At 27.2% G+C, this 14,753-nt stretch overlaps 1 protein-coding gene across 7 annotated transcripts in view; it reads right to left on the reverse strand.

Moving 5' to 3' along the window:
• The window catches only part of LOC107450908 (uncharacterized), a 28,286-nt gene extending 19,521 nt beyond the window's left edge, over positions 1–8,765 (reverse strand). For 3 of the 7 annotated variants that reach the window (XR_015432752.1, XR_015432751.1, XR_011638028.2), the window contains exons 1-5: positions 8,468–8,722; positions 4,187–4,403; positions 2,378–3,420; positions 741–916; positions 195–334 (exon numbers count right to left, since the gene is read on the reverse strand). Coding sequence is in view for 2 of the 7 variants with exons in the window: in XM_016066852.4 (XP_015922338.2) it covers positions 195–334; positions 741–916; positions 2,378–3,420; positions 4,187–4,399 (1,572 nt within the window). In the remaining 5 variants the exon portion in view is untranslated. Of the gene's footprint in view, positions 1–194; positions 335–740; positions 917–2,377; positions 3,421–4,186; positions 4,404–8,467 lie in introns of all 7 variants that reach the window. The other 4 variants (XR_015432753.1, XM_016066852.4, XR_011638027.2 and 1 more) reach the window with 3 other exon arrangements.
• Between the last annotated feature and the right edge of the window lie 5,988 nt (positions 8,766–14,753).

Consider the following 14,753-nt stretch of genomic DNA (forward strand, 5'->3'; position numbering starts at 1 on the left):
TAGCATTACTTTTTAAACAATGTAAATCATCAACAAAAATTAAAAATAGTAGTCTTAAAATGAGAATTACATCTCACTTCTAAAAAATTTAATTTGTTGTTTAAAGATAGTATTCATTGTAAACAGAATCAATTTTCGGAAAATCTGAAAATCTTGTTTGGATAAAAGATATTTAAGAAATGTAAATAATCTACCTTTATATTAAGTTTAATCGCAGATGCTTCTTTTATTTTGAAAGGGTGGTGAATAAAACCAGATTCTGCATTGTTACCAGCGTCATCCTTATCTTCTGCTACAGGGTCATTTTCTTTCTTCGACAATTTTGTACAAAAATCTAAGAATAAAATTTACAAATTCAATTGATATTCAACTGACATTAACTTTAGAGAGGATATACAACACATAAGTTCATTTAAAAACACAAAAAAATATTTGAAGATCAAATTAGAGAATTGTTCCATTTTTCACAAAAATGAGATTGTGAAAAAGGAAATTTGAAGAGAAATAAGTTTGGATCAATAACATGGAAAATGGGTTCTCCCCAAGAGTAACAGATTAACGACGAGTCGTACTGGAGGAAAACTATTCCTGTCCGCATGCAAAAAAAAAAATTTTCTTCCAGAATCAGCTTTCATGGACATAAACCATTCTTCTTCCCAGATCTTCTTTCATAATAACTTTGATAAAATGATAAATTTTATCAATATACTTATCAATTTAAACATGTAACAAAATAATACCTGTTAATTCTTGTACTGATTTTCCACCTGCTTTTAATGAAAGTATCTGCTCTTTCTTGAAATTATCTAAAGATAGTCCTTCGGGCAAAGTACCTTTTTCTATCATGCTAAGAACATTTTTTTGAGCAATTTCCAGAATTTTTGCTTGATCTATTTTCAAGCTGCTTGTACTTCGACTAAACATGTCCCCAGAAAAAAAAAAGATTATTAATTTTCTTTATTAAGAATAGTTTCAATTCTACAAATGTTACTTTACATGCATCTAAAATATAACAAAACATGCAACAATAAATATATCCAACATTAAATATATGCAACATTAAATATACACAACATTAAACTAATTAGAAAACTAGTATTTTTATGAAACCATTTGAAATAACCTAGGCTATAAATAAGCAAACATTTTATTTGAAATTAAAAAATAACAACTGTGCTTTAGAAAAAGTTCAATACTATACACTGTTGATATAAAAGAAACTACAGTACTGCTAAAAACAGAATGGCAGTTTTGTACAGTTATTAGATTGTAATTTATTGGATAAAGAAAAGGATAATCATTAGCATTGAATAAGATTTGAATTCCAAAATAATTTCAAAAAAAATCATGAAAATTTACAGAGGATTAGAATACTATTTTTAACAGCTATAACAAGCTTAAAACTTTTATTTAAATCTTTATTCAGTTAAATAAGCATTAAATATCTGAATAGGATTTTTTTTTCTCTATATTTTCTTATCGGACCTAATAGTATTGTTTCATTTTTATAGTCCTTATTTTACCAAAAATAATATAATAGTGGTTTGATAAGATAGATGTGTTTAAAAAGCAAAGAGAGGCGATCAAAACACATCCCTTGAAATGTTAAGGGGGTTTATGTTAGATCAAACACGACCAAATGCCGAAAAATCCAAGACAACTGCTCACCTATAGTATTGCAGTTAGCAGCCAATCTTTTAGCATTTTTAATGTGAAAATCCCTATATTTTCATTTAAAATGGATAAATTAAAATAAAAACAATTTTTCTTTACACAATATTCAACCTGAGCATTCTTAAAATCTGATTTTTTCATTAATTTAGATGACATCGTTTGACAAATTCTATCCTTTAGTCTTTGATTTTAAAATTTTTAGAATTCCCTGTTTACATATTTAAATTTTACTTAAAACTGTAAATAAGTAATTCTAAAAATATTTAAATTATTTTAAATGAATCCAAGAAGAAATTTACCATAGTGAATTATTTTGTTTCCTAAAAATTTGATTTTAACTCCTTGAAATTCCGAACTTTCATAGATATGAACTTTCACAAGACTAATATGAGCAAAATGAGTGGGAATTTTTTTCTCAGATATTTTAGAAAATTGAGATCTGATTTCAGTAAATCGTTTTTCATTTCATCTGATACACTTGAGTAAAATACTGATGTGTATGGTTAAGTTAATATTGCTAGCCCTATTGAAATGTTTTTTTTTAAATTTTTTTATTAATATTATTATTGAACCATAACATTTACTTTTGCAGTTGCATAATCAAAACCATTATTCATTATTTACAACAGATAATGTAATCCAAAGTAACATGCTTAAATATCTCAGCAGAAAAGAAATAATACTGTATTAAGAGTTTATTTACCTATGTTTGTCAGGTGATTTCGATCGAGAGCGCTTCTTTCTACTAGAATCATGTTCACGACTGGAACTTCTTTTATTATATGATTTAGATTTGTGTTTTGAATCTTTGTCTGGAGAACGACGTGAACGTTCATATGAATGGGAACGAGATCTATGCCTTCTTTGGGACCACGAAGCATCACGTCTTCTTGAACTGGACCTGGAACGTGATCTTCTACGCCTTCTAGATGTTGATCGACTTCTATCCCTCCTGGGATATTTCCTGTATCTTTTTTGAAATTCCTTAGATCTAGATCTTGATTTATACCTTTTATGACGTGAATAAGACCTTGAACGAGATCTATTCCTGGACCGTGAGATTTTTTTATCTTTGAAGGATTTAGACCTTGAATTTGATCTGGAGCGAGAATGACGTCTACTCTTATATGATTTCGAATGTTTCTCTGAACCATAAGATCTGCTTCTGGATCTTGATCGTGAATATCGGTCGGACTTCTTTTTTCTCTTAGACTCAATTGCTTCAGAATTTGAACCATGAACATTAACGGAGTGTTTAATATCCCCAGATTCAACACCTCCTTTAGAAATAGTTGATTTTGCATCATTTTTATCATCAGATAATACTGTGTTTGCTTTAGCTTCATCTTTATTCAAATTCAAAGATCCTTTTATATTTTCATTAGTTTGGGCTTCTACACCATCAACAGTATTATTTGCTTCGATAGTGATCTTATTACCAATAATATCTGCAACGGTAGTATTTTTACTTGCTTCAGTATTAATCTTATCCTTACTAGCAATATTTACTTCTGAATTAATAGTCTCGTGACCATCATTATTTGGAAGGCCTAATAATGTTTGCAGCGATGGCCCGTAAAGAATATCACTCTGATTAAATGATTGAAGTTTGATTTTTGATTCATAATCTTCAGAGCCTACAGTATTAACAATATTTAAATTGTTATCTTTAGTGTCTAATCTCTTTAATCTCTGAAGTCGTTTAATATCTTTTTCTTCAGAGCTTGAATGATCTATAACACATTTCTGTAAAAATAAATAAATAAAATTTAAAACATAACCATCGAAAAACTATAATATAAAAATATATTCATCTCTAAAAATATAAACATTGTTATTATAAACATGATTTGGCATGTGACAACGAAATAGTTTTAAATAAAAGCAAATTTTCATTAAAAAAAATCAACTTTGGTAATAAATTTTTAATTAGAATTTCAATTTTCAACAATCTCTTTTATTTTAAACATGAATCAAGAATATAAACATTAATGACAAAAAGTATATGGTATTTTTTCCAAAAAAAAGTATAAAGCACAACTGATGAAGTAAATTCAGATAATTATTAATAGACCATCATAATAATTATTATATTACCATCAGATTAAGAATTATTTCTATCAGAAGTAATAAAACTTTTAATTTCGGGGCCTGGGATATAAGGCCTCTTCTCCAAATTCTTGAAATATCAGAAGTAGTAAACTTTATTAGTAAGTGTATGCCCTTTAACATACATAGGATTTAGAGCTTATCAAATATTATCAATTTACTATTTTTTTCCCCACTTTAGTGCCTACCATTTATCCACTCCCTCTTCGTGATTTGAAATTTTAAGGGGCCCTTTATCTGTATTTCATGGTATTCCTGATATTTACATTTACAAGCCAGATCAGAATTTTCACATGACCCGATTATTGTCGGGCAATATTGTTTTCATGCTGAGGTACACATAAAAATTTAACAGAAGAAAAAAGATTTGAAGTTATATATAATAAAAAAAGCCATTAATTACCATATAATCTTTTGATTTTTCTTCGGAACTACAAGATCTGCTTCTTTTATGCTTAGATTTCTTCGTCTTGTGTTTCTTATCTTTCTTTTTCCTTTTTTTCTCATAATTCCATGACTCAGATTTAGAGCCATTCATTTTCTTCAGAAAAAAGTCAGCTAAAATCCCTTCAATATTCACTGTTTTATCTGTCTCTTTATCCTTTACAACAGACATTTATCTATTAAAAAATTAAAATGAACATAAATTTAAATATTGTTTATTTAAGCCACCAATATGTAAACAGTTCTAAGTAATTATAAAAATGAAGGAAAAAAAATACTTTTTTGAAGATGCTACCATATTGGATCCTGATCATACCAACCAGGGTTGGGTTTTTGACGTCAAAAAGTGGTTTTTGACATGACAAGGGTATAATACTGGTTTAAACCGTCAAAAACCCGTCAAAAATGTCTATAACTAAAGTTTGCCAAAAAAATGTATAAACTTCAAAACTACCAACAGTTGAGATGCATTATATTGAAATTTAATTATACTATAGGTAATCAGCAGGCTTTAAAATATTTTTTAATTAAAATTAAGGTTAAATAACAGATTTAAAATCTCAGAAATTTATATTCAAATGCATGTGCAGAAATTTTTTTTAAATATTTATATTTTGAAAAAAAAAATTTTTTTTGATACTTAAGAAAATTAAAAGTTTATTACTATGAATTTTTGACATATAAGGAACATATAACTAATATTTATAAGGAACTTACAAGTTATGTTGTATAAATACAAACTTGATACAAGTGTATGAAAAAAAAATTTAATGTTATACCGAATATCTTTATTATCCAGTATGTTAATTTGAATTTAAAAGTAGTTATATTTGGGAATAATGATAAATATAATTCATATTGTTTATTATATTTATTTATAATTATTACACTTATCATTTTAAAACAATTTTTACCTCTTAATTTTTTCCCCCACTTGTATTAAGAATACAAATAATGCATATCTTGAAAGCAAGAAGTAATTATTCAACAGCTGAATATTTAGATATTCAACAAAACTCTGCATATAGTATTTAGCAAAATGAAATTCACAAGTATTTGGATAAACTAAATTTTCAGCATAGTAAATGAATAGGCTGAATATACTGTAAATCGACACTAACTACTCTGTGTATTTAACAGAAAGCACTTAAATTTGTATTGTCTTATGTTAAAAAGATTATTAAGAAGATTTAGAGGAATATTAAAAAGATTTTTCTTTAAAAGATGTCTAATGTACAAAACTGCTAATGTTTATCTTTAAAAATGTCTAATTTTTAGTATAATCTATACTATACACTAAATTTGGTTATAAATAAATTTCTTAATAATATCACTGCAGATTTTCAATAACACATGAAAATGAATACATAATATTACAAAAGATGTGAGCTTTCAAAAGTACAAGATTTTGGTTACTATTCAAAATATAAGTGTTTCTTCAAAATTTTAAATTTATTTTTTCTAGAACAAATTTAGAAACACTATCCTTTATAAAAAATATATAAATTTTATGTATTAATTAAATTTCACATATGAATATAGGTTTTTGACATTTTCGACATTTTTGACAGTGAGGTTTTTGACGTGACGGTTTAAACCATGGCTTAAACTGTCAAAAACTGTCACATGTCAAAAACCTGCCAACCCTGATACCAACTAAAATAACAAGGCATCAAACTGCCCGTGTACGAATTGCCTGTTACCTGCATTCATTCTAAATTACAAAATAATTTATAAAAGCTTGCATGGTGGTATTCTTGGAGTTGCTCCAAGCTACGATTTTTTTTTTAAATGTTACTTAATAACTGTTGCTAAAGAACTGCAATAATTTTGGTGAAAGATTCCATTTTTATAAACAGATATCTCTTTACATAGAAGTTTTAGAATATTTTTTTGGTAATTTGAAAAATAAGTTAAAAATATATTACTTAAATCTGGCTTTTTTTAACTTCTTTTAAAGGCCATGGTAATAGTGCTTTTCTTTTCAATCTTATTTAATCAATGCAATAGGTTTAAATAACTACAATTTCACATTATTTCAATATGAACTGAAGCCAACACATTAGATTTAACATTCATTTAAGCTAGAAAACAAAACATGTGCATGTCAGATACTGAAGCTCCAAGATTGAAACCATGAAACTCAACATTCAGCAATGGATGTGAGATCTACTTTATCATACACTTAACAGTGTTTAAAAGGCTTAAGTCATACAACTAATTTAAATAAACTTAACTTAATTTGTAAAATGTACCGCAGGCATAAATAGCCATATTGTAAGGGTGCCGTTGCAAAGTTTCTACAAAAAATAACAAATGTTTAAAATACATTAACTAATTAAATATATTAAAAATATATAATTTTATTTTTAGTTTTATTTGAAAATTAATTACAAGAGCTGATAAGTTATTAAAAAAAATAGAAATATATATTTGGGCATGCATGCAGGTGGCAACAAGTTCAAGTCTGCTATGTCTTTAACAGATTTTTTTCAGTTACTCCTATGCCACTGTCCAATTTTTACCCAAAACATATGTTTATTGTAAAACAATAGCATCAAAGATAAAATAAAATACTCTGCATTTATATTAAATAAGGTAAAATTAAACAGATAGTACTTGGGACAGGTTTAATTTAATTATTGGTAAAGAAAAAACAAAAGTCTGGATTCTTTAAAAAAAAACTAATTTATTTTCATTTGATCACCCTCTGAATGGAGATGAAAATAAATAAAGTATCAACTATACCTGAATTTCTTAAAAACATTCAACATTCAATTCTAAGAATGAGGAAACCAAATTTTGCTTAATAAGAAAAAGAAAAGTACGTCAGAAAATAATATACAAGAAAAACTTAAAGATCATTAATGGTTTAAAAAACCATGACTTGTGGTTATGTTTAGCACAAACAACAGATAAATTAAAATGTGTGCTGGGGCTGGCTAAATTAATTACAAAGAGAAAAAGTGTCCAACGTACAAGAATTTCTAAAAACAATCGATAAGGTTATATTTTTGCAGCCGTATCTGTCTGTGATAACTACTATCAATAACATGCTAAAGAGCTTTACTAATAGTATATTTTTTTAAAGAAATGTTTAGTGATTTGCTTAAACCGGAGTTTTAATCTTTAAATTGGTCTCCTTCTGTGATGTTTCCCCCCCCCCTTCTTTTTTCAGCTTCCTGCGAGCCTCTGTCTAGTTGTATAGGTAATAATGTTAAGTTTTTGGATATTCCGAGCAACTGCTAAAAGAAAAAATATATCACCGATGGAGAATAACTTATAGCCCCCCTTGAAAAAACCACAACATGTTTTGTTTTTTTTTTCAATTTATGCAAATTCAAAAAACTTCTAAGATTTCTATATTGATATCTGCACTAAAATATTCACCAAAATTCAGCAATCTCTGGGCAGAAACTGCAAGAAACTTTGAAAAAAAATCACAGAAGGCAACAAACTCTAAGGGTATATATTATTGGATGCTTAAAGGGTACTTTTCCATTTCACCAGCGCAAGCAATTTTTGCTATTTCATCCATTTATTCATTTGTTAAAATAAAAACATTGAATTTACTTGCATTCAGCAAGTTTGCATGGGCGAATTTACTGCCTATGCCAGCAAAATGGAAAAAACACAGCTTTAAATCCTTATGACACCTTGGCTATTTTATTGGTGTGAACAAAATTAAAATTAATGTGAGTAGGTATTAATACGGGTATAAGGGGAGATTTCTGTATCCTGAACTGAATTTTGGCAACGTTCTAGCAGCAACTAGCGAGAAACTAACAAAAAATCAAAGATAGGGACCAACTCGAAAGGTATAACTCATAGCCACCACTAGGGCAAACATCTACATTTTATTTTTTTAAATAGCAGTTTTAAAACCGATTTGGCACCTCGGCGATTGGAGTTGGCAGATCACAACACGGAAATATCTCCAGGATACAGTAATTCATTGCCAAAATTTGGTAACTTTTCACCCCGCATATCAATACGGAAATCTTTTCGAAATTCAATTCACAAATTAGCTCTTAATTTTAAATGAATATTCAGTTTTTGGGAATAGTTTTCACTCAGGGGCTTTATCTTTTAATGGCAATTTATTAAAAAAAAAATAAAAGATGTGATCATATAACGGTGAACAAAAATTGTGGTAACCAGAGGTCTTTGTAAGCAATTGAATTGAATATGCAAAGTAGAATGTGGGACTTTAGGTATTAAATGAATGTGTAAATCTCACCCTCTTTCTTTTTTCCTCTTATAATTTATATTTAAAAAGTAGGCATACTAAATATTTAAATTTCATAATAAAGTAAGAAAATAAAATGCTCAATTATGTTTTAGACAATAAACGCTAGACAGAAATGAACTTTCCGTTGGTTAATAAAAATTTAAAATTCACTTGATTTTCATTGCAGTAATCCTTATCTTTATCTCAATCTTTCGCTCATAGACATATTGAACCAAATAAATTGCAAGTAATTAGGAGGAAAATGCATAAAAATGTATACGTTTCCAACTGCCTATTTCTGTTCCTTGAAGGAGTATCAAAGAGTTTTGAGCCTGGATTTAAGAACAAGCTTTCTGTAGTGTGAAACACAACTATCAGTGGTGTGGAGAAGGATTGCAGTAAAAAACTAATAAATTGTTTTATATATTGTGCAACAGCAGAATTTTTTTCAATTGGTTAAAAAAATGGGTGTCAAACTTCCTAATAACATTGTTTTCTTTTTTCATTTCTTTTTTTTAACTTTGAAAATTTAGTAAATTTTCACTGACTTTGCGGTTGACCAGTAGGAAAATAATTAATTGTTTTCAAATACTGTGCAACACCAAATTTTCTTAAATTGGTTTACAAAGAATGGGCGTCAAACATTCCAATGACGTTACTTAAAAAAAAAATTTAAAACTTGAAGCCTTGTAATTTTGAGAACATGACTAATCTGGTGGACAGTTGGATAAATTATATATATATTTTTTAATTACTTTGCATAGTCAACATTTTTTGACACCTGCATTATATGTAATGATGGGTATACAACATTCGAATGGTACTATTACTTAAATAAAGTGAGAAAAAAAAAATATCAGCCCTAGTTGATAATTTTTAGAACATGGCACTAATAGAAGGTTGAAATTTTTTTTCTTTTTTTCTTTACGACTTTTCCGCTTGATTTCATAGAAATTGATGATTTATCTGAAAAAGTCGGATTTATCTAGAAGAATATGAAAAGTCGTTTTTCATTAAAATAGTGGATACCAAACATTCAAAAGATGTTACTAAAAGTTTGATGACGTTATTTTTAGAGCTGGTGTGTCAAATTTATGCAATGGCCACAATGGAGTATAAAAGATCTATTTGAGAAGTTCATTAGTTAGTATAGTTTATTTCAAAAGGGCATTAATATTAAAATAGGAAGGGTTATTAATATTGAAATAGGTAGGGTTAAAAATGACAATATTCTAGAAGCAATCCTCATTGAAGTAGTTCGAGAAACTTTAGAATCGATAGATTAAAGCATATTTGTATCAAATCAGAGAAAAACGTCCTGGTACGTTTATTGTTATGTGCACTATAATAATGTTATAATTATTTAAAATGTTATAATTTCAAAACTTTTTCCTATATTTTTTCCCCGTGTGGTTGTTAATGTAAAACAAAATAGTTTCACTTCGATTAGTATAATTATCAAAATTATTAAATAAAAACTATATTTTTATGAATGATTATTTTTTTAAAATTATTTTCTTACTTTTAAACGCATTTTAACGAATATAGTAACTTTTTTTGTTAATGAAGGAACTAATTCCGTATTTAATTGTCACTGTTATCTTAAAATTAACTGGACAAATTTATTTGGCAGCCTGTTTTTGTTGAAAAAGTTAAATATTAAATATATATGAATCATGCTAATAGTTTCTCCTTAAAAAAAACTTGTAAACTATAAATTGATGAACTTTTTGTAAAATATGATTCTTTTTTATAAGACATGAACTGATGCACGCATTCATTACCTATTAATTATGTCATAATTAAAAATTGTTCTTAGAGCCATCCAACAGAGTAGGATTTTCTTTCGACCCTAATTAACATAACTATTATAAAGATTTATATATAAATACTGTTTGCAATGAGACAACTATTATTTGTTAAAATTTTTAATATTTAGAAATTATTAAGTAAATTAAATTTTTAATGGTTATGTACAAAAATATTTAATATAGATGCAGTGAAAACAACTGGATAAAACGTGCGTTGTTTACTTTTTTTCCCTGCATACCAATTCTCTAAGCAGTGAAGTAGTTTTACAGTCAGGCTTTGATTTTTTTATTCATGTTCTTACGTCCTGTAGTTTTTTTAAACTCTTATTATAATTCTTTGTATTATTTTGCACTCATTCTTTATTCTCATTCTTTATTTCTCTATTCTTAATTTACTTTTTAACACGTAACCTTTAGCTTTAGCAATAATATTTTTATTTTTTTTAATAAGATTTTTAAGAAATAATTAGCTTTATCTTACTAAAATTAAACAACGCGAAAAGTAGATACATTGAGTAATAAAAAACTAAATAAATTAACTGAAAAAGTGAATATTTGAGTACTTACATTTCTGACTAAAAAGGAGAAGAAAAAAAAAGTACATGTATATTTACCGAAAGGGGCACATACATTACTCATTACATGCTTATGAAACAATTAAATTTTAAAAATCGATGCTTAAAACAATTTTGAAAATATTTATTCAGGATGTCTTAGAAGTATTGTATAGATAAATGTATTTTTAAAGGCCGAGTTTGATAACTTCAATTTGAAAAGTTATTCGAATTAGGTTAATTTTTATTGTACGATAATTCTTTTCACGTGAGGTGCCTCAGTAAAATTATGAAAATGTCACATTAATTCCATTGAATTACGAATAATTTATAATTTCAAAAAAAAATTATAAATATTAGGATATTGTACACGGTTTGTTTTGTAAATTAACTATTTTTACTAGAGCTTACAGTTTTTTAAAATATTATGAAAAAAAAAAGTCTAAAATAAGAATTTTGCACTATTTTCAAGTTTTTTATTTTATGAAACATTTGATCCTACAGAAAATGTATTTTTTACATTTTTTCAGAAAATTTTATGTAGTTTACTTTGTTACTGTTTACTTCCAATTGTTTTTTTAGAGCTTTTATCAAAACTGAAAAAACAAAGTGTCCCTTCTTAAAAATATTAATCTCCATTCCCCTCCACAACAACCTTGAGAAATTACAGAATTAAATTTTCTCTTTCTTTCTTACTTTCTTTTTTCTTTCCCCCCCCCTCCTCCATTCATGTCCAGATTCTAGATCAGCTGTTCAGACCGCTTCCCAGGAAGGATCACAGAGCTTCCGAGAATTAAGCCCTTTTTTTTTAAAACCATTAATGATTTTCGGAACCTGTAATTATATTTATATCCAATTAATTTTCCGTTATTTAATTAGATTTTTTAATGTTTCGGTTGTATTTTTAAATGCTATAGAAAAAATAAATAGCTAATTGAGAAAAAATCTGTAGACATTTTCTTATAACAACCCATTGAACAAATTATTTAAAGAATATGCAATTATAAAAAATTGTATTTTGTATTTCCCATCGAACCATTAAATTTATCAGAACTAAATTCAACAATAGAGAAATATGTTTCCCACATAACCATTTTCAATGTTTCTAATAGTTCTTCTCCGTTTTAATTTTAGCGAAAACCATAATTCAGCTTTTATTTATTTTCAGTTTACCAAAGCTGGTCAGAGGATGGCGTTCCTGACCTGCGAGTTCAGCTGTCTGACATAAAATCTAATTTTAAGTCCCACCCTAACAAAAATTAATAGTGTTTTTTTTTTCAAATAACAAATAATCTTATTCAGAATAATTAATATTTTTTCTTTTATTAATATATACACAATTGCTCGTAAGCTTTATTTTTGAAGCCGGTTTTCCGCTAAAAGAAAAATTTTGCAGAATAATTATACACAAATATTGCACTTAATTATTTTATGAAATGAAGAGATGGGAATTTGAGAATTTATCATTCATTATAAAATGAGAAAAAGTTAACGAAACGGAAGTAAATTAATGATTAACGAAATTATAAGTTAATTGTTAATTAACGAATTTAGTAATAAACGTAGTAACGAAATTACGTTGGGTAATTAACAATATTAATTAATAAATTAATTTTATAATTAACGAATCAGGTAGTAAATTACGAATCAATTAGCGAAAGGCGGTGCAGGAAATGAAACGAAAATATCGGAGAATTACTTTTTTCATTGTGCATGTATCTACAAAGCAGCGGAGTAATTTTTCAGACAGGCAACAGACGCGCTTTGTTGCGAGGAAATAATATTTATGGATTTGAAATAGTATTTATGATAATCGATAATATCGGGGATGGTAATCGATTAAGCTGGGAAATTATGAGCTACTCGTATCTCTGAAATTTCGGTTATATTTTCATTTATTTATTAAACGTAAAGCAACAAATTAGGTGGGTGGTGCGGTTACATAAATAAAAGTTAGCCCTTTTAACCCTTTGACGTAAATTTTTTATTAGTTTTCAGATGCTTCTTTCAATATTTGAAATTAATTTAGGTCAATATAAGTGAAAAATATTATATTTAACATTTTAATGACTTATGGTTATGAAATACGACCTGAAAAACACCGGTATCTTTTTCTGAGTTAAAAGAAAAATCTACCAAACGCGGCTCATTTTCAAACAATTATTTTTTTAATTTGCATTTTCTTGCAGTTATTTATATCTAAGTGAAACAGTTATTCCTCATTAAAATTTCTTCGATTTACAAAATCAATTATTGATAAATTTTTGAATATGAATGAAAAAAAATTCAAACTACTTTTTGAGGTATTTATATTTTAGTACAAATATAATTCCGATTAACTAACGGATTTTTTTAGAAACTATTAGACTGTTTTTTATAAAAATAAAGTTAAAAAAAAATCTAAAATATATTTTTGCTTGTAATGAGAGAGTCAGAAAGAAAATTATCTAAAATAATAAAAGGGGCACCGGTGTCCAATATGGGTCAAAGAAATACTGAGCCACATTTTTCAAATTTTAGCTACTCCCCATATTTTAAGGATCAAAACCCGAATCTGCGGCAAAAAAAAAAAAAATCATCATATTTATTCAGTAAAATATGTTTTGTGTCTGATTCTGTAACTTAAAATTCCACCGCAATTTATTTAACATATTTAAGGTGTGTAAATTGGTAGACAGATGATACGCAGGTTCATTTATGCATACTTTAACGTTATACTCAGAGATTACTAACCGTAAATGTGCCTAATTGAAAATATAGAGATATGTTGACAATATTTTTGTGACTTATTTTTACCACTCTTAGCAAATATATGGAAAAAAAGACTCACAGATGCATGTTAATCATTGGAACGAAGATCATGGCTAATTTTAAGGAAAGAAGAATTACATTTGAACATAATAAAGAAAGTTAATAATAAAAGTATCAAAGCTATAAATAAAACCTGAAATAACAGACTGAAAACCATCGTTTTACATACAAATTACCAAACATGAATTAAATTAGATTTGTTTCTTATTTAACCCTTTCCAGAATGGCAAATTTCGAATGAAAATTTTAGTGTGGCTGGACATTAGCAAGTACGTCCTTGGACAGTGCATTCTAATTACAGCGACATACTTTAGCTCTTTGTTGTTCAAAGAATAGTGGTTGTTAAACGTTTAAAAGCAATAAGTTTTACATTCCCAATGGTTTGTAACATTGTTAGTAAAATAACTATAGTTTGAGCCAATGTTGCCAAACTGGCTACTTTGCACCGGAAAGGGTTAACCAGTATTTGAATGATTTACATCCTGTATTTTCTATTTCAGATATTGACTATTATGATATTTAGATATTGATAATAAATATAAAGTTTCCTATTTTGTATTTAACAATCAAAATTCAATTAGAGCTTTCCACACTCAACTAAAATGCATTGACTTTCAAAAGTTGAAATCCCTAATTTAATTCTATGTAAATATCTATCGTTTTATAAAATTGTAAAACCGCATTGATTTTCATAATTTTCTTCTCAGTAATGCAGAAAATTGTTTTGACTGTCCTGAAAATTGAGTTATTTCGAAAATATGTATTTAAATAAATAACATAGTAACAGCAATTAAATTTTGAAGGCCGGTGTATACTTCATCTACATTTTATTGCTAATTTTGACAACAACAAAAGAATATTTAACAGTAAACTTAAAAGTTGGAGCAAACAAACTAAGATATTTGTATATTAAAAATTACAGAAATACACTGACTCACTGACGAAGAGAGATGCATTAAAATACACTGATTTTAAAGCTTAAAATAGCTATATTAATTCTTTGTAAATTATCTTTCGCTACATAAACTTATAAGATCGTGTTCTTTTGTAATTTTCTGCTCAATAACGCAGAAAAAAATTTCGAATGTCTTAAAAATTTTGTTATAAGGAAAATTGAGT

The sequence above is a fragment of the Parasteatoda tepidariorum genome, chromosome 3 (assembly GCF_982258835.1).
Source record: "Parasteatoda tepidariorum strain Cologne lab strain chromosome 3, Ptep-v5.0, whole genome shotgun sequence".
In the NCBI taxonomy this organism is placed as follows: Eukaryota; Metazoa; Arthropoda; class Arachnida; order Araneae; family Theridiidae; genus Parasteatoda; species Parasteatoda tepidariorum.